The sequence below is a fragment of the Tachysurus fulvidraco genome, chromosome 19 (genome assembly GCF_022655615.1).
Source record: "Tachysurus fulvidraco isolate hzauxx_2018 chromosome 19, HZAU_PFXX_2.0, whole genome shotgun sequence".
Classification (NCBI taxonomy): Eukaryota; Metazoa; Chordata; class Actinopteri; order Siluriformes; family Bagridae; genus Tachysurus; species Tachysurus fulvidraco.
This window is the reverse complement of record NC_062536.1, coordinates 7,403,986-7,429,545: the sequence shown is the minus strand read 5'-3', so window position 1 is coordinate 7,429,545 and position 25,560 is coordinate 7,403,986. Positions and strand designations below refer to the sequence as shown.

The 25,560-nt window shown below is 40.2% G+C and overlaps 2 protein-coding genes across 2 annotated transcripts in view; one reads left to right on the top strand and one right to left on the bottom strand.

Annotated features, from left to right (window-relative positions):
• lamb1b (laminin, beta 1b) overlaps positions 1 to 2,155 on the top strand; it is a 29,265-nt gene extending 27,110 nt beyond the window's left edge. The window contains exon 33 of the mRNA XM_027153878.2: positions 610 to 2,155. Within this exon, the coding sequence (XP_027009679.1) occupies positions 610 to 746 (137 nt within the window). The 3' untranslated portion in view covers positions 747 to 2,155. The remainder of the gene's footprint in view (positions 1 to 609) is intronic.
• tmcc3 (transmembrane and coiled-coil domain family 3) lies at positions 1,942 to 23,504 on the bottom strand. The gene is made up of 4 exons (XM_027153879.2): positions 23,103 to 23,504; positions 7,884 to 8,830; positions 7,342 to 7,477; positions 1,942 to 5,556 (listed from the first exon to the last, which is right to left on the bottom strand). Exons 1-4 carry the CDS (start codon positions 23,103 to 23,105, stop codon positions 5,254 to 5,256), a joined length of 1,389 nt encoding a protein of 462 aa, XP_027009680.1. The 5' UTR covers positions 23,106 to 23,504; the 3' UTR covers positions 1,942 to 5,253.
• Between the last annotated feature and the right edge of the window lie 2,056 nt (positions 23,505 to 25,560).

The following is a 25,560-nucleotide window of genomic DNA, read 5'->3' as shown; positions in this document are numbered from 1 at the left end:
CTCACTCACTCTCACACTCACTCACTTTCACACTCACTAACTCTCGCTCACACTAACTCTCGCTCACTCTCACTTTCATTTTCTGAGTGTGTTTAGATTTGAATCTTTTTAAATCTTAAAATTAAAAGAGCTATGATTTACTCACATGATCATATATGAAGAAATATTTTCTCGGTTCTAATACTATTAATAATCTGGTGCTGATGCCAGAAGATTTTTATTTGTAAAACCTTATTTTATTTGTAAGAACTTCTTAGCACCAAGAATTTAAACAAATCTCGAAAATTGTCATCTTTTTGCTGTAATACAGTAATACTGTGTCACAGTATCATAGCGAGACCCACTGAAGGTTACGGTCAGAGAACGATAACATTAATAAATCTCCTTGAGGAAAAAATACTTTGTATGTTTCTTAGGAAGTGTATTGAATCAAAATGTTCATAATTTACTAACTGATTTTGAATCTAATTGAAAGCTAAAGGATTGTGAATTAAATAGGTTCACTAACAAACCTAAGGTTCACCTCTGTAGTGTATTTACTGTGTGTGTGTATGTGTGTGTGTGTGTGTGTGTGTGTGTGTGTGTGTGTGTGTGTGTGTATTCCTGCAGAGCTGGAGCGGTCATTCTCAGTGAATCAGAGGACTCTGGAAGAGAAAGCACAGGAGGTGGAAGAGCTGGAGAAAGAAGCACAGGCCTTGCTACAGGAGCTCAGCCACAGTGTCACGGTTTACGGCACCTGTCAGTAACAACGATCCCAAAAGTGATTCATTTATAAACACCACATAATTGATTCTTTCTAACACTGAATTAATTTAATCACACCCCTTTCCCCTCTAGACTTACTTGTATTATACAATACCTGTTTTGACTGTAACATTAAGCTGAGTAATGATGACATTCTGGTACCAACACACACACACACACACACACACACACACACACACACACACACACACACACACACCCATCTGCGAAGCCAGTATTTTTCACTTCTGAGAAACTCAAAAACTGAGCAAAATTTATAATAATCGATAAATTTAAAAAATAAAATAAAATACACCTTTAAAGGTTAAGCTAATCAAAATACAGGGATTAGATTTGAGGTCTAAGATGATTTGTTTAAAAAAAGTTGTGTCACAGAAAACACGATCCCTGCTTTGATTTCTGTCATTTTTCATTCAGTATCCGTACCATAAACAGCCAAACATACAGAATTTCCATATGGTAACAAGTAACCAGATGTAAATACAAATAAATAGAAATAATCTTTTTTTAAAATGCATTGTAGAGTCACGTATAGTAAAAAGTAATACGTTCATTAGAGAGATCATTTTCCTTTGATTAATATTTAAGTAAGCATTTTTTTTTTTAAGTTATTTTCATCCCTGATATGTTTGGCACATTTGGTTGCTAAGCATCAACTTATTTATTCAACATTGTGAAAACAAGATAGAGGAATTAAAGATGAAAAATAATAATTAACCTAGTCCATTGCTACAAATAGCAAGCTGATTTAAAAAATTAAGGTAATGCAATAATCTGACTTGTTTTTTTTCCACTTAAATCATAGCACTTATTTTTAATACTATTTATTTCTACATGTATGCCCCCAGTACGCAGCTGGAAATTAAGTAAATGTAAAGGTTTTTTTTGTTTTTTTTTTACAAAAACTAAATTCATTCTTACAAAGACTCCCTCGTGTTACTAACTGCCCACAATTTAATACATTAACAATGTTTACCAATAGTCCAATAGTTCAAAGCACCCTGAAAATTTTATATGTTCTATATCTATAATACTATTTTACCTGCATATGAGACCAAAGTAGACTAACAGTAGACTATAAAAGAGGAACAAACAAACTTTTAGCTTTAACTACAGCTTCCTAACTTTATTATTAATTGTCAAACCCACACAAGCTGACTGTCTCCTGCTTTATAATTGTGTGTGTGTGTGTGTGTGTGTGTGTGTGTGTGTGTGTGTGTGTGTGTGTGTGTGTGTGTGTGTGTGTGTCTGACATTTTACGAATAAATATGTGTCCAATAATTACAAAATCTCCAGCGAAAAAGAGACCAGTGGAAGAGGTTTTAAATATAAACTATGAATAATATTTTTTTACTCTCCTTACTATTAAAATAGAACCTTGGAATTATAAGGAACTGTCTGTCTTTTCTTGGCAATAGCATAATAAATGTGTTTTTTACATGTGACTGGATACATGCATCAAGTTTTATTTCTTAAACATCTTTAAAAAAAAGTTTTAGAATCAAATGACATGTTCTAAATAATGTTCCTTTATTTTCTCCTTTGAATATTCCTAATCCCAGTCAGTTTGCATGTTTATGACATTGCTAGTATAGTTTGTTCTAAGACATCACCGGATTCTTACTTATTTGCAGTTTTTGGGGTTGTATTTTTCTCTCTCTACACTCGGGACAGGTTTTTTTTAACTACAGAACTCTATAGAAACCACTACTGTTTCGTTTAGTGGTTTTACGTCCTTGCAGCCAAAAACTCAGTGACAATGAAGCAGTGATGCAAACTACAATCCCACTACCAAAAAAAATGATTTCTCCCCAGTGCTTTAGACAGGCAACACGGTGTTATCGTCACATCTGAGTGTATTTCTCTCAACTAGCACAAGAGGGGAGAAAAATACTAATTATTCAAGCATCGACAAAGAAATGCTACTGTTAACAGGAACACTTTTACATTCTGTGAAACCCAAAATGAACTCATTAAGTTCATGCAGAGAGACTAGGAACACTGAGGTAACATTGTTTTGTTGCATCTAAGCTACAAGGAGACAAACATGTAGTAACAAACCTGTGAAGTAAAGACTTTTTTTTTTTTTTTGCCATTTTAACCCCCAAATGTGGACTAAACAGTTTTTCTTGTCATAGTTATCTCATTCTTAAATAAACACATTTTTACAGTAGCAGTGAAAGTCTATAACATACACATTTACATATATATATATATTTATATATATATATATATATATATATATATATATATATATATATATATATATATATGCACATACACACACACACACTGTATACACACCGCTGTCACACAGCCATCTTTCCTTCTTCTTCAAGTTAATAGATGTTCCCCAAAGATGACGCCAACCTTCACTCGTTTTCTCTGCCTGCGTGTTCGTTTCATTTTGTGAAGGAAACTCTAGACTTTTTCCCACTAGTTTTCTTTAGCATTGTTAGTTTGATTAGCATTCACCTACGTACTGTATCTCTACAAACTTGTTCAATTCTTTCTAGTATACCACCACCCCCGAGCATGTGTCAGCCTACAACACTGCACATTGTGATCGTTTTCATTCGTTCTCCACCATGTCGTGTGTTGTCATGTTTATTATTATCTCCTCAGAATAGTTCAGTCATCAATATTTAGCTGATCAGTGGTCCACTGGCTATGTGGATTTTCACTCATTTTCCTGCACAATGTTCACTGCCAAGCCGCTTCTTCCCAATATAAGTGATAAACTGAGCCATGTGGCAAGACCTGTGCTCATACAGGCTCATACAGATGTGTGTTCAGTGCATCGGAAAAAAATCACCACAAGCATGCGGTTACTGGGTCAGACATTACCTGTGTTAAACGTCTGGTGAACACCATGGAGACTTCCTGGATGCTCAGTTCCAACAGTGATGCGACAATATTTATAGGTATGCTGCTTCTAAATCTTCACTGCTTCCTTGGCATCAGCTCTAGTGTCGAATTAAAGAAACAGACATACACCAAACCTAATCTGGCTGATCAACTACATCTGGGAAGTGAAATGATTGCTTATTATGGGTTGAACCCAATTAATGAAGTGTGCTCCATCCATAAAGTGGTCTGAAGTTACAGATTCGCAGATTAGATTAGAAAGATTGTAATCAGTCATTCAGCAAGAAAAGCAAATGTATAGTAGAACATTACCAAAGGTGTTTGTCCTACAAATTTGAAAGGAGGTGATGAAGACACAAACACCATGAGAGACAGTTAATCAGTGTATTCACAGACTCATCAAAACAGATTCTGAATAACAGAGGTATAAAAATAGTCCTTAAAACCTTCATTTAAAAAGACCTACATTTCACTCTATTACACAGCTCAGCATTCCACTGCTTAATTCAAGGCTTAACCACACACACACACACACACACACACACACACACACACACACACACACATACATCCACACACACACCTACACACACACACACACCCATCCACACACACCCCTACATACATCCACACACACCCCTACACACACACACACACACCTACACACACACCTACACACACACCTACCTACACACACAGTGTACTTGCACAGTTGAAGGTGAGCATCACACTGCATTTATGAGAGCTGGTGAATGCTGAGCTTTGGTTTATTCCTGCTCTAAAGGAAAAGTTGTCCATAAAGACTTCCACCACACAAGGTGCAGGTGAACATATTTACACCAGGACTGTAAGTACACAGAACAGTGAATCAAAACATGATCATTGACAGAGTTTTAAGGATTCGACCACTAGGAGTGATTTAATTAAATAGATAAATAAACATCCCTCACCTCACCGTAAACCGTATCCATTTACAACTCCAGACTATTGCATTCCCAGGGAGTAGGTGCATGGTGTGAGTATGGCCCTATTCTCTATTCCGCTACTCGATTACACAATTAACACAGTAGTTTCCGCATGCTACATTTGCTTTCGCTCCCTAGACTGCTCGTCATTGGTGAGAGTAAAGCATACCAAACCCTTATCGAAGGTTAGCTCTACCCACTTCACCCTGAACAGTAAAGAAATTCTGGCAAAGTAAAAGTAAACATTGGAGCCAAACCAATTATTTCTACTTTGGACTGCATACTGTGGTCACAAGGAGGATATTAACCTCATTATAAAACAATTATAGACTCAAGTTTCCTTGCACTTCTGAGAATTCCTCCACATTTGCATGTTGCACGAACCAGAACAAATAATACAGTACAGTTACTGAGATGGAAACCTCAGCACCTCCTACAGAGTCCTGGAGCAGATAAACATACACACACACACACACACACACACACACACACACACACACACACACACACACACACACACAAATCTTAAGTTTGTGTAAAGATGTAAAGTTAAATCGGAATAGTCCTGACCCGTGTACCAGTGTCCCGAATCATAATCTGAAACATACACACACACACACACACACACACACACACATGCGCAGGGCTGCCTCCTTCATCTGGTCAGAAGAATTTGCTCCACCACGCACTGAACATGTTCCCAGTGGCTCCAGCCTAGTGCAAGCAAACACATGCATGCCAAAGTGGCGAGCACATGCAGGCGGCTGCGCAGTAGTGGTGCCGTGAACTTGGCCGCCGTAGAGACGCACACCAGGATCACCGTGGCGATGGCCAGCATAATGTTGATGCACTTTCCAAGTAACAGTTTGGCGTCTGTGCTCTCCAGCTGCACCAACTGTTGCTGCTGCTGCTGTAACTCCAACTTACTGAGCCGTGTCTGACACGCCTCCAATGCCTCCTACAGCGACGACACAGACACATCAGGAAAAAGTCAGACACAGACGAACAAGAGAAAGACAGAAAGTGTGGGATTCGACAAGAGGCAGCAAAACACCATGTGATACTGTGGCCAGACCTGAATACATAGTGGTTTCAGTTGTAGATGATCGTGACAACAATCACGCAGACAGCAGAAAGTTTTATAGAGAAGAGTTCGTCAGTCTGTTTAACACTGCTGTGCATTACTGCTTCCCTTCACTTGATGTACTCAAGATACACAACAGAGTTCTGTGATCAGTGCCAGTGTGTGTGTGTGTGTGTGTGTGTGTGTGTGTGTGTGTGTGTGTGTGTGTGTGTGTGTGTGTGTGTGTGTGTGTGTGTGTGTACAAACAAACATCTCCTGATGCCACGGGCCTGCTGAAGTGAACTCAGGAATTTTTCCAAAGGAACATTTCAGAGACTGTGGAACTGCAGACACGTTTTTTTTTGTTTTGTTTTGTTTTTTGCAGCATATCTTGATTTGATTTTAATTCCTGGGCCAAAGATACAGAATTTTTTAGTTCCTGTTTTTAGTTCCTGTTCTAAAGTATGAGCTTTATTTATACTGAGCTCAGTTCTTTATGACATACGAGTTTTAACCTTTTAGCATGAAGGTTCTCTGTTGGTGAACAGCAGTTCTGAGATGTGTGATGTCAAATATTAGACATCTGATATTTAAATGAACAGATCAGATTGTTCTCCATGGTGTAAAGTTCTACACAACATTCATATTGAGTATTCATATGCATAATCTCTTTAGTCTTTTATAAATAAATATTGAATCCTAAGAAATTTAGCAGAGTGGTTGTGAGCCTGTAAGGTCCACACTGATCATTCATTCATTCATTTTCTTCCGCTTATCCGAACTTGTCAGGTCACCGGGAGCCTGTGCCTATCTCAGGCGTCATCGGGCATCGAGGCAGGATACACCCAGGACGGAGTGCCAACCCATCGCAGGGCACACACACACTCTCATTCACTCACACACACACACACACACACACACACTACGGACAATTTTCCAGAGATGCCAATCAACCTACCATGCATGTCTTTGGACCGGGGGAGGAAACCGGAGTACCCGGAGGAAACCCCCGAGGCACGGGGAGAACATGCAAACTCCACAAACAAGGCGGAGGCGGGAATCGAACCCCCAACCCTGGAGGTGTGAGGAGAACGTGCTAACCAATAAGCCAACATGCCCCGCCACATTGATCATATATACTTTTTTTTAGCCGAACTGATTCTTTTTTTTTCCTACGATAAAAGTATAACATGATCCGTATAATCGAATATAAATGTCTGAGTGTAAAGACAACTTTTACTGGTTGTCCATAGCTATAAATATTCACAGCCATCTACACTAAACCCTTAAATCCTTTTTTTTAACATTCCCCTGAAATGACACCACAGAAGAATAACGTGCCTCCTGCAGTAAAGTTTATGCAGATAACTCGTACTGTATGTGAGCAAAATGCTGTACAGAATCTTCTAATACTGAGATCAAGGGGTGATGAGTCACCAGGGAGGATGAGGGAGTGCACACTGAATAAAGGAACAGCCACATGCAGCACGTATACAACAAAGCATAGTTTAGAGAACGAGCATGTGTGACTGCAGCAGTGTGGCTTGCTCCTGGTTGCATCTGGTTTAAAAAGCTACGTCACGGTTATGCAAGAAAGAAATGTTCCTCATTTGGGATATTTGTCTCATACAGGCTGAATATTTAGACAGACTGCAGTGTGTTTGTGTGTGCTGTGCGTACCTGCATGTCACGGGCTCGCTCGTAGGCCTGGTAGGCTACTTTCTCCTCGATGCTGGCTAGTTCCTGCTTCAGGTTGGTGGTCTCGTTTTGATGCAGCTCCGTCAGGTCGTTCAACTGATCCTCTAGTCGTTCACACCTACCAGAGGAGACGTGGTGCGTGAGAGTGTGTGTGTGACGTGAAAAATGAAAAATACTGTAGTGGGAATAATGGGAATAGTGTAGTATATAAAGCACCCAATAAAGCATCACTTCAGATTAATCCAGAAAAAAAAAAGAAATGAAATGAAATAAATAAATCTTTAGGAAATTTTTAACTACTCACACATCTAATAACTTTCACACATTTATTCTGCTGGTTTTTCTGTTTAATTTGAAATGGTACAAAAAAATGTAGTAAATGTAAAAGTACAACATTTCCTATATCAGATAATCCGAAGGTTATTTAACCTAAATGTACTGGAAAATAATTTGGGATTTTAAGCATTGCAGTGGTATTTTTTTACCTGTGAGCATCATTCTAACATCTGTAATGGTCTGTGTACCTGTAGCGCTCTTCCTGCAACATCTGGGAGATGAAGCCGTAATTACGTTTGGCTTGGTTCCTCAGACTTTCGATGTCCTCGGTGAGGTGACCCTGTGCGTCTCGAAGCTCCCTGACCTCCTCCAGAGCATCACTAAGTCTGCTTACACTCTCCACCTGTCCGTCCTCGGCCTGTCCGCCGTGCCCACTGCTCTCTGCTGAAGCTGATGTGCCTGTTGAACACTCATCGTCGCTCGGATACTTTGGCTTGCTCGTTAGCGTGGCGCTGCCGCTCAGTGCTCGTCCCGCCCCCTCGGCTCTCAGCCCGCCTCCCGTCTCCATTGTGCTCTTCAGGTGTGCGATGTTGTCAGCGCTGCCAAATTTGTTGCGGATGAGGCTGGCGATGCCTCGTGACTTGTTGAAGAAGAACGGTGGCGAGAGTGAGACCCCTGGGCCCACTGTCTTCACCTTGTCCAAATGTTGGTTTCGGGTACATGCACTTCTGGCCCCTGTTTCCTTGACGCAGTCTTTCAGGCTGTCCCTGGATGCTTCTTTAGCTTCTTTAACATCTTTACTAGGCATCTGTGCCTGTTTGGTGCCGTTGGCCGAGGCGGCAGTATCGCATTCCTTGATCTTCCGGTGGTATTGCTCGAGCTTGCGTTGCAGCTGTGCGATGCTCTGTGCGGACTTCTGGTTCTTCTTCTCGAACACATGCTTGATGCGACTGCTTTGCTGCTTGTCAGCGGTATCAATGAGCTTCAGGTACTCTGCCACATTCTCGTCCCTCAAGGCCTGCTCGATACGCAGCTGTTCAGTCACCTTCAACATCTTCTGTTGCAGGTTGTCCAGACCCAGCCGGGGACGTGTTCCATCTCGAACAGTCGCATCAGCCTCAAGCTCCAGACACAAGTCTGAAACTCCGCGCTGCATCACGCCTGGCTGAATGACCCCCTCGGTTGCTCGCTCCGACTGTGGACAGAGATAGACACAAGTAAAATAATGACTCTTGACTGCAGATGCTCTGCCCACAGCACACAGAACCTCTGGTACACTATTCTGAAGGTTGAAGTCTGATTGGCTTCCAGTGCTTCTGTGCGTTGGTTCTGAACAGGACACTATGGTCTCTGGTGCAATTTGGAGCATGATTATGGTAACTAGACTGTAAAAAGTTAACAAAATGTTCACTGATGTTACGCCCGGTTAGTCATCGGCCATGACAGTCATTTTGGTCACGTTCACGCTGCAAGTCTTAATGCTCAATTCAGATATTTTGCTCAGATCTGATTTTTTTGTTTGGCTGTTTACATTACCTTTTAAAATGTGGCCTACAGTATATCAGATACCAGTGTGAACTGTCTGCTGTTTCGAACTGACCCGCATGCGCAAACGAACAATAACAATGACGTCACATGCAGCACGCCGTTGCGCTAAAGTTGGCGAGCTTATGGAGCAAGTAAGCATTTTCGCTTTTCTTTCTAAATGTTTGTGTAATGGCAGCACAGAGACGCAGCGTTTTTGAACATTTTCGGATGTCGAGGGCAACTTCTGAATATTTGATCCATTTTGTAGGCGTAGTCACGTCTGTGTGCGTACTCGCCGGCGCATAATTGTGACAAGTGTCGATGTAGATTGACGTAAAAGTCGCATCAAATCCGCCTTGGGTGTTCACACTGCGGCCACATTGGAAAAAATCTGATTTGGGTCTGATTCAGGACCACATATGGAAGTGGTCTGAATCTAATTTGAAAAAAATCAGATCTGGGCTAGATTTGAGTGTTCACACTACTCCTGAAGAAGTCTGACCTGGTCACTGGACCCAAAAAAAAATCAGATTTGGGCCACTTTTACCTGCAGTGTGAACGTGGCTCTTGTCTTCTTTTGTCACTGGAAACAGTCCTTGGCCATGTTTATTTGGAAAACACCTGGTGTGATAATAGTCTGGTTTGCGAGACTAGAAACTGAAACCTGTGAGCAGCAAGAACGCTCAAGTCAGGTCTTTTTGGCCAGATTAAAAGTTACACTCAGGTAGTAAATGAGTTTACTAAAGAGGACACTACCACTGCAGATGTGCTATATGAGGCAGTCTGTCTTGAACACACCCTCAAAAGGACCCTCAGAGCCCCAGGGAAAAGATCAAGCTTCAACAATTAGATTATGCAATAACATCCGCTCAGTGTAAGAGCAGCTTGTGCAATACACAGCTTTAGACATTATAATAACTCGCAAAAAATGATCTCTAATTTTCCTTACTGAAGCAACATAAACTAACCCCTCAGGAGATGTCAGCTAATAACACTATCTATTATAGACTCAGTCATGGTCGTCAACATCTTTTCAATTGTGGTGCTTTTGAAGTCTTACGCAAGCCAGAAATCCTGCCTGTAGGTGTGTGTGTGTGTGCTGAGCACGTTCAAGTCAGACAGGTTAAAGAACTGGCCCAAGGGTCTGTTCTGAACCAGAGTGTAGGATACTGCTGTTTAAATGAGTGCTGAGTGCCAGAGCACATCCTGACTCGTAGTCTCTGTGCTTGAGAATACACAGCTCTCAGTGTTACTGATTCCATTTCTATTCATAATAATCAAATAGATAAAAGGAGGAGGAAGCAGTTATCCAAACTGCTCCTGGCGAGTCTGGTTACAAAGATCTGGTGTGTGTGTGTGTGACGTCAACTTTAGCTTGAGCTCTTAAATAAACAAGCCATGATATACCTAGGGAAACATTTTACTGAAGCTGATTTGATAAAGAGGCAGGGTCTGGGTTTCATTAAAGTCCTAATACACAGACACTTCTATCACCTACGCACGCACTCACGCTCATTCACGCACTCGCTCATTCACGCACTCGCTCATTCACGCACTCGCTCATTCACGCACTAGCTCATTCACGCACAATAAAAGACAATTCTGTATCTTCACTATTAACAAAAATGCAACAGTTCCCTTGGCAGCCAGCAATAAAACACCCTGAACCTTAAGAAGAAGGACGTGGCCTTTTATTAATACTAAGGAAGTCTCTCAGATATGATTGCTATGCTGCAATAGACAGAGCTCAATTTTTCAAGAATTAGGTCATTACCTTTACATACACACAGATCTGTGATGGATCCTTTATCTCACACATGCAACATATTTGTGTTTGGGGGGAAAAGAGTGCAAGAGGCTGAAGGCAAGAAAATAGGTAAACATGTGAGTTTTCTAGCAGTCTGGAAAACTGTTATAATGAATAGGAAGAGGGAAGATAAGAAAGGAGCTGTACAGAGAAGCAGCATAATGGCTGCAATAAGAACCAGAATTAATTCATCCAATTAAACTAAATATTTAATTACCCAGATAATTAAAAGGAAGTCATGAGGAAGAAGAACGTTCACGAAATAGCTTTTTCCATCAAGCATAATGTTTTGAAGGGGAGTTGAAATGCAACACTAAGTTTAAATAAAATAGTCCTTATGGTTGCTTATTAACGGCAAAATCAGAGCACAAATAACTCCCACATAATGTTAGCCAGTAAATGAACCACTGGGATGTGGAGATGTTTTAGAAAGAACACAGTACTTATACATACTGTGGAATATCTGCAGCTGTTCTCATAACGGTTTGAATCATGGTTTACGTGGCCTCACACCAGCACATAAGAGGAGGAGGAGAAAAGGTCAAAGACAAAGAGTTTACACATTACAGCTTAATGTGTGCAAATCACCAGAAAATGATTCCATCTCCATTAGAAATAAGCATGATGTAGGTGTGTGTGTGTACGTGTGTGTGTGTACGTGTGTGTTTGTGCATGTGTGTCTGTATGTGTGTGTGTCTGTACGTGTGTGTGTCTGTAAGTGTGTGTGTCTGTGTGTGTGTGTGTCTGTGTCTGTGTGTGAGTGTGTACGTGTCTACGTGTGTATGTGTACGTGTGTGTGTCTTTACGTGTGTCTGTACATGTGTGTGTGTGTATGTGTGTGTGTCTGTATGTGTGTGTGTGTGTCTGTATGTGTGTGTGTGTGTGTGTGTGTGTGTGTGTGTGTGTGTGCGCGCGCGTGTGTGTGTCTGTGTGTGTGTCTGTACGTGTGTGTGTACATGTGTCTACGTGTGTGTGTGTGTCTGTATGTATGTGTGTGTGTGTGTGTCTGTACGTGTGTGTGTGTGTCTGTACGTGTGTGTACATGTGTCTACGTGTGTGTGTGTGTCTGTGTGTGAGTGTGTATGTGTCTACATGTGTGTCTGTGTGTGAGTGTGTGTGTCTGTGTGTGAGTGTGTGTGTGTGTGTGTGTGTGTGTGTGTGTGTGTCTGTACGTGTGTGTACATGTGTCTGTGTGTGAGTGTGTGTGTGTGTGTGTGTGTGAGTGAATGAGTGAGAGAGAGAGAGAGAGAGAGAGAGAGAGAGAGAGAGAGCGATAGAGAGAGAGAGACAGAGATTAATAATCAATTAATAATGCGCTCTAGGGACCTTACGCTGGCACTAACGTCGCGCAAACCGTGCCTTAAAAAAACATGCGAACATTCTCAACACCATCAGCGGCACACTGCAGAGACAACAGCGGTGTGTGAATGACGGCTCAGATATCTCATCTGTGTGTGGTTTGCATAATACATAATCTAACAAAATTTTAGATGACACAAAGCAGAAACTTCCTAAACAGGTCTACACGCATTACAGAAAAAGACTGGATTACGATACTTGGCTATCATTTCCTTTTCCGTTTACTTTACAATACAATCACCAGTGGATGTTCAGGTTCAGCTGAACTAATTCGACCAGCTGACGTCTTTGCGGCAAAACCATTACTTCGTCGATATACATACATTGGGTATTCAAACTGGACTGCGATTTCTCTGGGGACAAACAGAGCTGATACAGAATTATTCAGTCTTTTAAACAGGAAGCGATATTAGTGCAGCTGAATGGTGACACTCTGGGGTGTCTGGAGAGAAAGGCTTTCTGTCGACCAACTACTGAATCATCTCCAGCCTGCGAGCAGCGCTGTATAATTATGGAGGAAATTCTACATATAAATGTCTTCAGTGGGTGGACAATTTGTACGTTTTATATTTTATCAGACATTCCAAACCCAAACAGCAGAGTAGTTCAAGATTACAGGATTACAATAACCAGAAACTCTCTCGCTAATGTACAACCGTCAGAGACATCGGTCTTTAGATAAAACGTACGTTCCTGTTTTTCCGAGTGTCAAGTACTCGAGCTCTTATCCGGTGAAACTGTCCACCAAGTCACATGCAAACCTTGAGTTGAACTGCATGTCCTTTCTGCCATATGCTTAATATAGAAACAGCTGGATTGTGACTGCACATCTGTCTCATCATCAACATCCTCTGGTCAGATTCTGCAGCTGTCCTTCCTGATCCCAGTGATCTTTACTTAACTTTTAGCGAAGAACCTTGTAATCGAGTTCTGCATGTCGTATCACTCGCTATACATAGATTCTCTGAATCCAGATTCGTTTACAAAAGTGTTCGGTGACTAACGTAATAAGCTGCAAAAGTATCCGAGAAGGCGGGGCAGCATTTTAAACGTCTCGGGCCTTCTTCTCTTTACCCTCATGTACGCATACACACATCTACCCCGGGGCTAATGTTGTATTCCTGGAGACTTGTAAGTGGTCATTTGCGGGTTGTAATGATGTCATTTCCTACTTCGGATGTGTGAAGCAGAAAAAAAAAAATTTACAAGGATAATCTGTCAATCTGACTAACCTGAGCAGCAAAGAATAAGAATAATCTAAAACACAAAGCACATACTGTATAAAAGCTCAACTGAGTGACACGATAAAATAAAATGTCTAAACAAATACTTACAGATGAAAGTTTTGTTACTATAATTAAAGGGCAGTCAATAAATTTCAGGGGTTTCGTTGCCACGACGTAAAGTGGGCGTGTTTCCGGAGGTCTTCGAAAAAACGGCCTCTTTCAAAAAAAAAAAAAAAAAAAACCCAGCATACTAACAAGGACAAAACAGTCATACAGGTAGATTTATTTTAGAAAACATATAAACAACCAAAAAATACAATTATGGTTAGGGTTAGATTATCAATTAGGCCACGCCTACCCGATGACGCAATGTCTGTTACGCTGTTCTGAAATCCCTGGAAATAAATGCCTGCCGAATTAAAGCTGGTTTATTGATTCCCAGAATACAGTCATTCTGGAAAGACCAGTAGGCGCTTCTCAGTGGCGTCACCTGGCTGTGTACTGAATGATCATCAGCTATCTTGGTCTGTGATTTGCATGTATGTAGTTGCACTGTATACGCTTGGATGTGTCGTCAAACAGAAATTAAATACAAACACGAAGACAGTGCACCCAATTTACATCCTACATGCCAACGTCAATAAAGCACAATGACAGCCGGTGTAACTCTGGACCTGTGTATATAAAACATTGACTGATTTCTCCAATTAATTCTCCATGGGCTTCCAATGCCAATAAAGACACATCTCTCTCCCTTTCTCAGTTGTAATCCCTACTTCCCTGAACAGATTCAAGTTTGCCAGGAGCAGAGGAGGTGGTGTTTCGAAGGAAAGTTGTCATGCTGGTGTATGTATGCTTGTGTATGTGTGTGTGTGTATGTATGTGTGTGTGTGTGTGTGTGTGTGTGGTGTTAAATACAGAAGCAGTTCTTTAAGCTTAATGTGACATGCAGCACTGACTTTACACAATGACTTTAAACTTCAGCCTCTGGCGTTGTGCCTTACAGAAGCTTTTATCACTGAAAATGTGACTGATAAAGAACTAATCTTCAAATTACTACGCCGGGCAGCGTCCAAAAAAGCATTAAAAAAAAATCAAATAGGCTCAGATCCACTGCACGATGGCACACACTGCAAAATGTGTTTACGCAGACGTTTCGGCCTCAGGCTGCTGTGTGATTAGGACAACAAAGACACCAAAAAAGACATTTGCATAAACTTCCACAAAGATCCATCCTGGTAGTTACAATCCCTGCTGGAAGTGACTAATTCCAAGCCCAACCAAATGTTTCAAGTCCCCATTAAATCAAGTTGAAGTTTTGTGGAGGGGGGGTTTAACGTTAGCCTTAACGATATCTATAAGATAGTGTGCACCAACACCCAAGACCATGTGCATTTAGAAGATATATGCGTTCAGATGTCGCGGTCTCTTCTCGTGACATCGTACTGCTCTTCAGCTTCTCATTAGATTTTCTGTCCAATCAAACACTCTCTAGAATATGAAGTTCTCCACCCCAACTAACTGTCTAAGTATGTCTTAGCCGGGGCTGTGAGGTAAGTTAAATGCTATTGGCTATATAAAAAGGTGGAGGGGCCACTCGATGTGTCCCAGACTGGCTTCCTGTTTCAGGGGAAATTACATCAATGCAAACGGACTTGAACAATGTTTATTACACAATGACTACTACAGATAGATTTTTTTTTGTCACATACACAGGTACATATGGCATACAACAAACCCAGACATTCCTCATAAAAATAAACTAAAGAACCAAATTAGATAAAAAGAATCAAATAAGAAGAGGTAATGGAATGTGATGTGCAATGAAGTAAAGGAGTCTGTATGAAATCCTGTGAGATTACTTTAAGAAATGTGAAATGTGGATTAGTCCTCACCATCAGCTACGCACGCACACACACGCACACACACACACACACACATTGAAAGACAAGGCCATCTTGAACATGTGTTAAATTCTGTGATGCCAAAGCAGTATTATAGTCTCGATTCTGATTGGTCAGAAGGTTTAGATTAATTTTCCTGAACAGCAGCTGTGACCATAATGCGACTGCAAGACAAAGGACATGCTGGATAATAATGAGCTTATTCTTATACGGCAACGTTTCCATAGTAACCACTAATTCACAGGACCTCGTATGTCTCCATATAATCGATACCGATATTATTTTTTTTAATCCTATTATTTTACAAGGAGCAATGCGTAATAGCTGATGGGGTGAAGGCTTTAATGGCCGAGGTCTTTCTGCTTTCATGACAGACTGCGTGTTCTGTTTTTTTTTTGTCTCATTAATGTGAAGAGAAAGAAAAAAAAAGGCAGCGGTGAAGGAACAACTGTTATTAATCAGCGATACAAGGAACTATTAAATGTCTCAAACATTACATGGAACTGAATGGCTTAAATAAACACACACATTATTCTTCATTTATTTGAGGCTTGACATGACTGGGCAGTTAGCTTAGCATAAAATGAAGAAAAACTGTTTTCAGAAAACCAGCCCATTTAATACAGATTACTTTCCTAGTACACATGCCTCTGACACCGCATGACGACGTCACATCCTCAACAACACAGATGTAGCTAAAGTTAGCTGTAGTGAATTAGCTAGCTAGTGCATGCTGACTCATCCAGATCCTTATTCACTTAAAATAAACTAGTTGGCTAAACTCTGCTATTAGCCTCTAACTGAAACCTGTTCTTAGTTTCTTTAGCCTCGATCCAATCGTTTAGGGACCTGTAATTCAAAACTATTGATTTAAAACATAAAAAAAAACTATTTGAGGGTAAAATTCTCACAAATGTGTTCTTACACTATCTGAGCGTTACAAGTTTATTGTTCTTTCAACAAACCCTATTGCAGAAATCCTGCTGTGCTTTGGTGTCTTTGTGTGTGTGTGTGTGTGTGTGTGTGTGTGTGTGTGTGTGTGTGTGTGTGTGTGTGTGTGTGTGTGTGTGGGTGTGGGTGTGTTTGGGTGGGTGGGGTCTGGCTACACACACTAGCATTGTAGCATCAATAAATTCACCCGTAGTTAATAATACAGTTTATAAGACTGCTGGGAATAAGGGAGGAGAGAGAGAGAGAGAGAGAGAGAGAGAGAGAGAGAGAGAGAGAGAGAGAGAGAGAGAGAGAGAGAGAGAGAGAGAGGGGAGGGAGAGGGAGCTGGAGCTTCTCTTTCTCTTTTCTCCCCCCTTCTTCTTCCTTTCTCTCATTCTCTCTCTCCTCTCGCTCGCCTCTCGCTCTCTCCTAGCGTCTCTCAGAGAGGGAGAGACACCTCTACACTAGCTTTACACACTGTATTGTAACAGATTAGAATTTGTGTCACATCTTAAATTTACTTACATTTACCTACATTTTCCTTTTTAAAGGGCAAGGTAATTTCCCTGTAAGGAATAAATACCTATTAAGGTCTATAGTTTAAGGTGAAGAACCCTAAAGTAAACAAAGCAAATAATTTGGCAACTGGACTTATTTCTAAGTCTTAGAAATATTAAGTCTTATAAAAACCTATAAATAATTGGAGTGTTTTCTTGGCAACATGGCACTGCAAACTCATTATACACACACCTGAGTTTAAGCAATAAACATAAGCTTAGAAGAAAATGTGGAAACACGCCACACACCCACACACACGCGTACACACACAAACACATACAACCGCAATACAATTCCAACACTTTTTACACTGTTTAAATAATAAAAAAAAGTTTTTTCTATATTTTAATGAAAGTTATGGAAGGTCCACGAGACAAGTTGGTTCCTGTTATTACTTACGTTATAGATATAAACAGTCGCTTCAGCCTCTTTTTATGTTAATACACTAAAAACACTTCAAGGTGGTTGGACATAAAAACGAAATTTCACCTGCTGCCTTAAAAACGTTTGTAAACTCAACTTGAAGTAATATAACATAATGTTCATGTTAGTCTTCTGATTTGAGAATTTAAATCATACTGTGGTATAAGCACCATTACCGTACCCTTCTGTCTCACTTACATTAACACACACACATGCACGTGCACACACACACAGCTTGCCCTTTGTATTGTAAATAGCAGGTGTGTACTGAGCTGAGTTGAACTACATAACCGAATCACACTCACAAATCCAACTCGACACGTTCTATCACAATGTCCCCAAACAAACAATGGACTTTGCCAGCACTGCTGCTCAAAAAGCTTTACACGAGTGCTGGGGGATTTCAGTGCAAGGAGTCCTTATAGAGACATACTCACCATAGTGATGAGGTAATAAATTAAAGCTGGATGAATGGGCAAGTGGGAGAATATAAAATAGCTGCCAAAAGGCAGCCCCTCTCCACAAATCTGACTCAGTGGAGAGGTACTGCCAGTACCGGTGCTTCATTTGGCAACAAACACACGCTCTAGAAACATGAAATATGTGTGAGGTGTAATACGAACATCACGGTGTCACCGCAAGGGCATAAATTTGTATATATCAGAATCACAAAGAGAGTGAGAGAGAAGGATGGAGAGGGAGAGAGGGAGAAAGTGAGGTAGAAAAATAGAGAGATGGAGGTAGCAAGAGAAATAGGGAGAGAGAGAGAGGAAGAGAGGTAGAGAGAGATAGAGAGAGATAGAGAGAGGGAGAAAGAGATAGATAGATAGATAGATAGATAGATAGATAGATAGATAGATAGATAGATAGATAGATAGATAGATAGATAGATAGATAGATAGATAGATAGATAGATAGATAGGGGAAGAGAGAGAGATAGAGGGAGAAATCAGAATCAGAGATAGAGAGAGGGAGAAAGGGAGGGAGAAAGGGAGGGAGAGGGATAGAGAGAGGGAGGGAGAGAGGGAGAAAGGTAAAGAGAGAGAGATAGAGAGAGGAGGGATAGAGGGAGAAAGGGAGGGAGAGAGATAGAGAGAGGGAAGGGAGAGAGGGCATCATGATTCCATCTGTGTGGTTGTAATGGCCGATCCCATATTATACACCATACATACTAGTGTGTTTGTGTATGTATGTGGACATAACTGTCCGCCTTAATGACTTTGAATACACACCTAACCACCTTTGAGATGACAAAATATTTGTCAAATATAAAACATGAACACACTTTTTGTCACATTCATGAATGCAGTTTAATAAACAGTTGCTCTCGTGAGTGTGATTTCCACTAATAAGGGATCTTTTTTTTTTTTTAAGGTCCCTTGAATCTCCCCACCCATTAGCTAATTTCCCCTGTCGCACAATACCCATCAGGCATAAATCTCAGCGGGCGAGGGCTAACACATGCTTCCTGTCTTTGTGATGTGCTCCTGACTGCTTTTACCAAACAGTGCAGAATAATTTTAGTAAATAAGTTAGTCAGAAATCATTTGCTGCTTATGAGGTGCTCAGTATATGAGCTAATAATCACGCTTGTGAAGTGATTATGTAGGTAAGTGATTATTATATGACATCCTTATCGTGTTTGGACACACGAGAAATAAACTGTCATGAGAAAACTCAGGCGTCAGCAAAACTTGAATGCGACAGAACTCCATTTGTACTCGTGTCTTGAAAAGTTTATGACTGTAACGTTTATGACTGCCTTGAGCATCAGGTCTATAAAGTGTGTGAGAGCACATGTTCTCCTGGTGCTGTAAATCCTAAGGAACTCGTGCCGTGTACAGCTGAGACACATCTTGAGACACAGGAAACAGACAATGTAGTACAGTTGAACATGTTGACACAAACTAACAGCACTCTGTAATTAATGCACAACTTCACAGATGATGCCTATGTTCGGTTAGTGTTAAGGTCATCCCTTCTACCCAAAGATCTCAAAGAGGTCTTTAGCTGTCAGTTGTTGTCTGTCACCTCTCTAACTGAAAGCAATCTGCTAATAATTCTAAGTGTAACTCAGAGCAGATGATGACTATGATCTATGAACTCTCATGGGTCGGTCTTTGTTGGAATTTGAACTTATCTCTTATCACTAGTGCAAAATCTTACAGTGTACCCTGTGTGTGTGTGTGTCTCTGCGTGTGCATGTGTGTGTGTGTGTGTGTGTGTGTGTGTGTGTGTGTGTGTGTGTGTGTGTGTGTGCGGCAGCTACACAAGCAGCATTGTTCACATACTCATCTTAGTATCTTAAATACATCTGAAAGATTAAAATGCAGCATTCACTAAATGACATGTCAAAGCCTAAACACTTCTGTCCATCTGGTGTCCAATTCAGACTGAAACATTTAGCAAGTTCATGCGCACTGGCATTAAACAGGCTCCGTCACTGGTGTGACGGTTGTCATGATCTCTATCTCAACCAAAATCCCTCACTATACATTCAAAAAGATTCACTAATCCTGAAAATCCAAAATACAGATTAAAAGACCTTTTGTAAGGTTTAAGACTCAAATACTGTTTGTAACAGGAAAAACCATTAGTGTTTATACTCCAATGTCATCTGACACACAACGGTAGTTTGTTTATTCTGTTGTGGTCACTTGGTGCACAAGCGATGAGGCAAACAACTGCAGGATACATCATAGGCATGGTAAACAGTAACACGGTTAACATGTAGACCGCTCAGGTGATACAAGACGAGTCAGGTGATACAAAAAGAGAATTTTAAGTTGGGTCTTTCTTCCATTATCTTAGAAGTGAAAACAAATACCTGGGGCAGAATGAGTAGCCAGTCAGAACAGAAAGAATAAATATGGTCTTAAACCTTCCGCTGCTTCTTCAATCAGAGGTCTCACATGTCTTTCATTTATATGTTTAATTTATACCATTAAAAACATACTCGATGTGGGATATTTTGGGATAGAGACTGGATCGCTACTTCCGTGACACACTTTCACTTTGCTCCTATTAATCCTATATCTGCTCTTGAACATCCCATTGGGCATAAATATGAACGTGACCCCTTTTTAATCCTATAACAGCCTCCACTCTTCTGGCTTCAGCCTCTAGATCAGTCAGCTACAAGAGCATTAGTGAGATCAAGACACTGATGTTGGGTGAAGACATCTGGGATGCAGAACTTCATGGAAACAGTGAAAGATCCACATATAGGTGTCCACAAACACTTGAGTAATTAAGTCTTTGGACTGAAATGAATAGTGCCAAACTGCTACTGTTGAACATAGCCCATAACCTTCATCTGCTCAGCTCAACTATAAATCCTTTTTGGAAAAGAAAAAAAAAAAAGCATCTGCCAAATGGGACGCATAAAATGTTCTTTGCGTGGGAACAGCTATAAGAGCCAGACAGGTCATCAAGCATTCGTTTCATATACACTACTGTTTCATAACAACTCATAGACACAATGTTCTTATTAGAATGGAATAAATCAACATTAACAGGGTATGGCTAGCTTGTTTTGACTAAAAAAAAAATCCATAAACCTCACAATTACCGAGTCGGTTCCTCGCTAGAATCTCTTAAGAGTATGTCAAGCTGCGATGTTAAAGCCATTCAATTACAAGGTGTCTGATAAGATGGGTTCTGTGCTTTCATTTCATTAATGTACGGCTTAATGAACCCCACAGGAGTAAAACACTGACTCACGTACACTTACATTATTCAAACCATCTCGAACCAGTTTAGCTACTTCATGCGTAAATGCACAGTTATTTAACCAAAGAGCTCACTCCATGGCACTGGAAGCCGCTTAGGTATTCCTCTTAAATATTCATCATATTCCGAGCATGCTACTGAAGGACACTTTACACCTGGTTTGTTTGTTGTGGCTCTGTATGCCTGAGCATTTTGGTCATATTACTCTCAGCTAGAGATGACCGAGCATGCAGGACCAGAAAAATTCCTGGATCCTGAGTATTCCTGAGTGGATCAGGTTCTGCTCTGTTCCTCCAAGAACTCTCAGTGCACAAAGATCACTGCATGACCGAGGCTTAATCGTGCTCTTGTTCTTCTATCAACGAGTGTAAACCTTTTGATCCCCCCCACCCGAGTCCTGAATTTTCATCCCCATCCTCCGTGTTCTATTCTCCTCTTAGATAAAATTTCACTTTATACGTACTGATTAGCATTTTGAATGAATTAAAGCAATCAGCACTTTGATAACCAGCTCAGCTAGAACGGCAATCAAGGCAGTTTCTCAAGTGAAGGTTACGGAAGAAAAGTCCAATTTTAACACCTAACTGGGACAGTTACAGCTTTTAAAATACTTCTGGAGAAAACAATTACACACTTACCGTCATATGCTGTTTAACTTATAACGTGTGATCACACATCATCGAGTCTCATGGCTTCGTTGGTAATCATGAGCTAGATGAAACACCAACAGTTTTAATAAATCATGCATGACTGTAAGTACGAGATCGTATCACTTCAGAACTTGTGCAATGTACAATCGCTCTTACAGGCAGATGAAGTCAGACACAAACATACTCTAATGCACAATATCACACACAACAAGATCGATTAAAAAAAAACGGACTTATATAATGGAAAATGTCTAAACCTCTGCAATAATCAACCAAAAGTAGAAATTCTTAGTTTCACAAAAAAAAAAAACATTTCAAAAGCAACAAGAAGAAATAATAGGCTGGTTTCAATTGAGCACAATAGATTGTAACTAGAGTCTAAAGAGCAAGAAGGTCTATAGAGAGAAAAACTTCAGCCTCACAGGTAATATAGAGTGTCTTCAAAGTAACAGGATATTTGACTGGAAGCCGGTGATAATTAAAAAGAATGAAAGTCATACGATCCCTGGGTTTGACACAAGGTAAAACCCTTTGCTACTAAATTTTACATATACGTAATTTAGGAGCAAAACAGAAGAAAGTAAAATGTGATAAAAACAAATTAGTCTTAAGTTATCTCTGATGCTGGGTGAGGTGGTCCAGGTGGAGTCTGTGTTCAAGTCCATACCAAAGGTGTTTAATGAGGTTAATGAGGGCCATTCATGAAGGTTGCTCTGCACATAGTGGCATCGTTTATAGCCTTGCAAAAGTTTAGTGCTGGTGATGTTACAGTTCACACATGATTCGAGAGTCACACACACTCACACTAACACACACTCAAACCCCAAAGCTAACTGTCAGCTACTTCTCAACAGTGTGTGAACCCTGACACATTTGTTTTATATATATATATATATATATATATATATATATATATATATATATATATATATATATATATACCTGTGTGTGTATATATTCACTGATTTACTGAGTCTGTCAATAGTGAGTTTGGTTTTATATATTATATATTACATATATATTACATACGTATATATGATTGTTTAGTTATGTATCATATATATCAACTTTACATGAGTGAGTGAGTGTGTGTGTGTGTGTGTGTGTGTGTGTGTGTGTGTGTGTGTGTGTGTGTGTGTGTGTGTGTGTGTGTGTACCCAACCTCAATCACTAAGCGATATCACAACACATGAAACACACCCAGACAGAAAGAAAGAGACACACACAAGCATACATATACACTCACACGCACGTAGCACACACACACACACACACACACACACACACACACACACACACACACACACACACACACACACACACAGAATATAACATAGACCAGGTTCTGTACCATTTTCTCCCTGAAGTCTTCTGTAGGGGTCTGAGTTGAACTTTTCCCAGCTGCAGCACCGACACTGTGAACATACTTTCCGCTATAAACACAGTATCACTCGGCGTCTCTGCTGCTTTCGTCTACATTATTTGAGTGGAATGAACGGGGCGCGCGCGCGCTTGCTTTCTCTCTCTGTCTGTCTGTCTCTCTCTCTCTCTCTCTGTTTCTTTCTTTCTTTCTTTCTTTCTTTCTTGCTTCCTTTCTCTAGAAACACACACACTCTCCTTCTCTCTGCCCCTCGTGATGATAATCCGACTGCGCTCGAGCTCAAGCTGAAACCGAAGCACCGACTCAGCCGATACATTCATTATTATTCTAAGTGTTCACGCGCCCCTCCGCGCGCTCACCGACACTCGCCCCTCCTTCTGGCTGGTTAAGGTTTGATTCGTGAATGAACCGATTCTCATTTACGACTCATGAATCGATTGGAGTCAAATATTTCTTTTTACCTACATAAGTCGGAGTACATGTGAATTCAGTGGTGTAAATATGAAAATTAGCTAGCAAGTACATTCACTGCCACCAGAATAAACGATGTACTCTGTATACTTAGATACCAGTCACTTTAATGGGGTAGGAATCGAGCTTTTATTACTGAGTCGGGTACATTTTAACACTAAACCTACATTCAGTGGAAAAATCATGGTTGACTCCATGATTCTGAGTATTGTGGCCAGAAAGGTCTTGTGGTCTGGGGAGTGGAGCATCTGAGGCTGAGACATTATGCTCAGTGATGAATGTGCAGAACCGTCTACGATGCAGAATCAACATAAACTGCATTGAAACAACGTTTATAACACAAACATATATTATGATACATTATGAACAGCAGCTACGTTAATCCCTCTCCACTGTTTCTCTAAAGAGGAGATGCCAACTCCATGTGGTATTTTGCATCATTACAACATTAGTCAGACTGTATATTTATAATCACACCCTCCGGTGTCACCCATATGAGGATGAGGTTCCCCTTTGAGTCTGGTTCCTCTCAAGGTTTCTTCCTTCCATTAAAGAGAGTTTTTCCTCACCACAGCCACCTGAGTCACCACAGACTTGCTCATTGGTGATAAATACAAACATTCAAATATATCTAATATTAATCTTGAATTTTTGTATTATATTCATCTTTATATTATACCTTATAATAACCTTTTTTTCTATGTTTATGTTCTGTAAAGCTGCTCTGAGACAATGTCAATTGTGAAAAGCGCTATACAAATAAACTTGAATTGAATTGAATTGAAAAACCTAGCTTGATAAGCATTTCATTCTCACAAATGTTAATAAAATAATTTAGCTAATAGCAAGCTATAATACTGTAATACAGCAACACTATATAATCTATGGCTGGCAAGCGATGAGTAATAACAAAAAATAATTGATTCTATACTTTCAGCTTTGTGGTATCTTTGCTCAGTTTAACAAATGAGATGTCATGTTGTTGTGGGACATCATTAAAGATGTATACTACAGAACCAATGTTCACTGTGATCCAGTGATTTCCTGGATTCCACAGTTAACATGAATAATATGTTCACTAACAGGCTTTACCCTGAAGGGAAAATAGGTGGGTTAGAACAGGAAACATTAAAATGTATGGTTAAACTCAAGGCCCAGCATGGAAAACAGATGTGTTAGGACACTTACCTGCAAGTTCAGACGAAATGAAGCTATTTTCTTGGAAATTATGGAAATATGCACTTTGTTTCAATGAGAATCTATATCCAGACTTGCATAATGTCAGCCTTTTTTCCAAATCACACCTGATCAGCAGCACAGCAAAACCACAGCTCAAATATCCCAGAATGCAGTAAAGCCATGGCTGATAGAACCTCCACAGAGATAACATCAGATGTCTTCTGGGTTGTTTCAATCTTTCTCACTACAAAAATTTGAAATTGCCCATGTCTGTCTGACTGCAACAAAGCTATAAAGTACCAGTATGTCTCACTAGAAAAAAAAAGAGAGCTAGTGTGAAATCTGATCGTTTCTTGCAATAGATAGACACAATGGTTCCTGCGTGCATAAATGTTTCAGCGGAGAACCGCTTTCACGGCTTTAGTTAATTTTTAAAGGACCTGGGATTAAAAAATCATGTACAGCCTAAGATCATCTGTTGTGCTTCATGTTGCTGTTTTTAATTTTCTCATTCTCTCAGGCAGGACATATTCTGAACAGCACAGACCAGCAGCTATAAACTCATGTTTCAGATGACTTTTCATGGATGAGATTAGTCCAAATCTGAAATTTCCTAAACAGATGGAGCCTGCTCTAGTATTAATCATTTACCTTTTTCGGTGCATCCAGTAAAGATTTGGCTTTATGTGGACTGCTTCAGTAACAATGCGATGTAATCTCCCAGCACAAATCATTTGATTTAAATTGCTGTACTAATATCTCCATGTGAATACAAATC

What these genes read in the sequence shown, in the direction of transcription:
- tmcc3 (XM_027153879.2), bottom strand. An exon ending in TTGCAGGAAGAGCGCTACAG is followed by an intron (nt 7,478 to 7,883) that starts GTACACAGACCA and finishes CTCCTCTGGTAG; the next exon opens with GTGTGAACGACTAGAGGATC. An exon ending in AGCGAGCCCGTGACATGCAG is followed by an intron (nt 5,557 to 7,341) that starts GTACGCACAGCA and finishes TCGTCGCTGTAG; the next exon opens with GAGGCATTGGAGGCGTGTCA.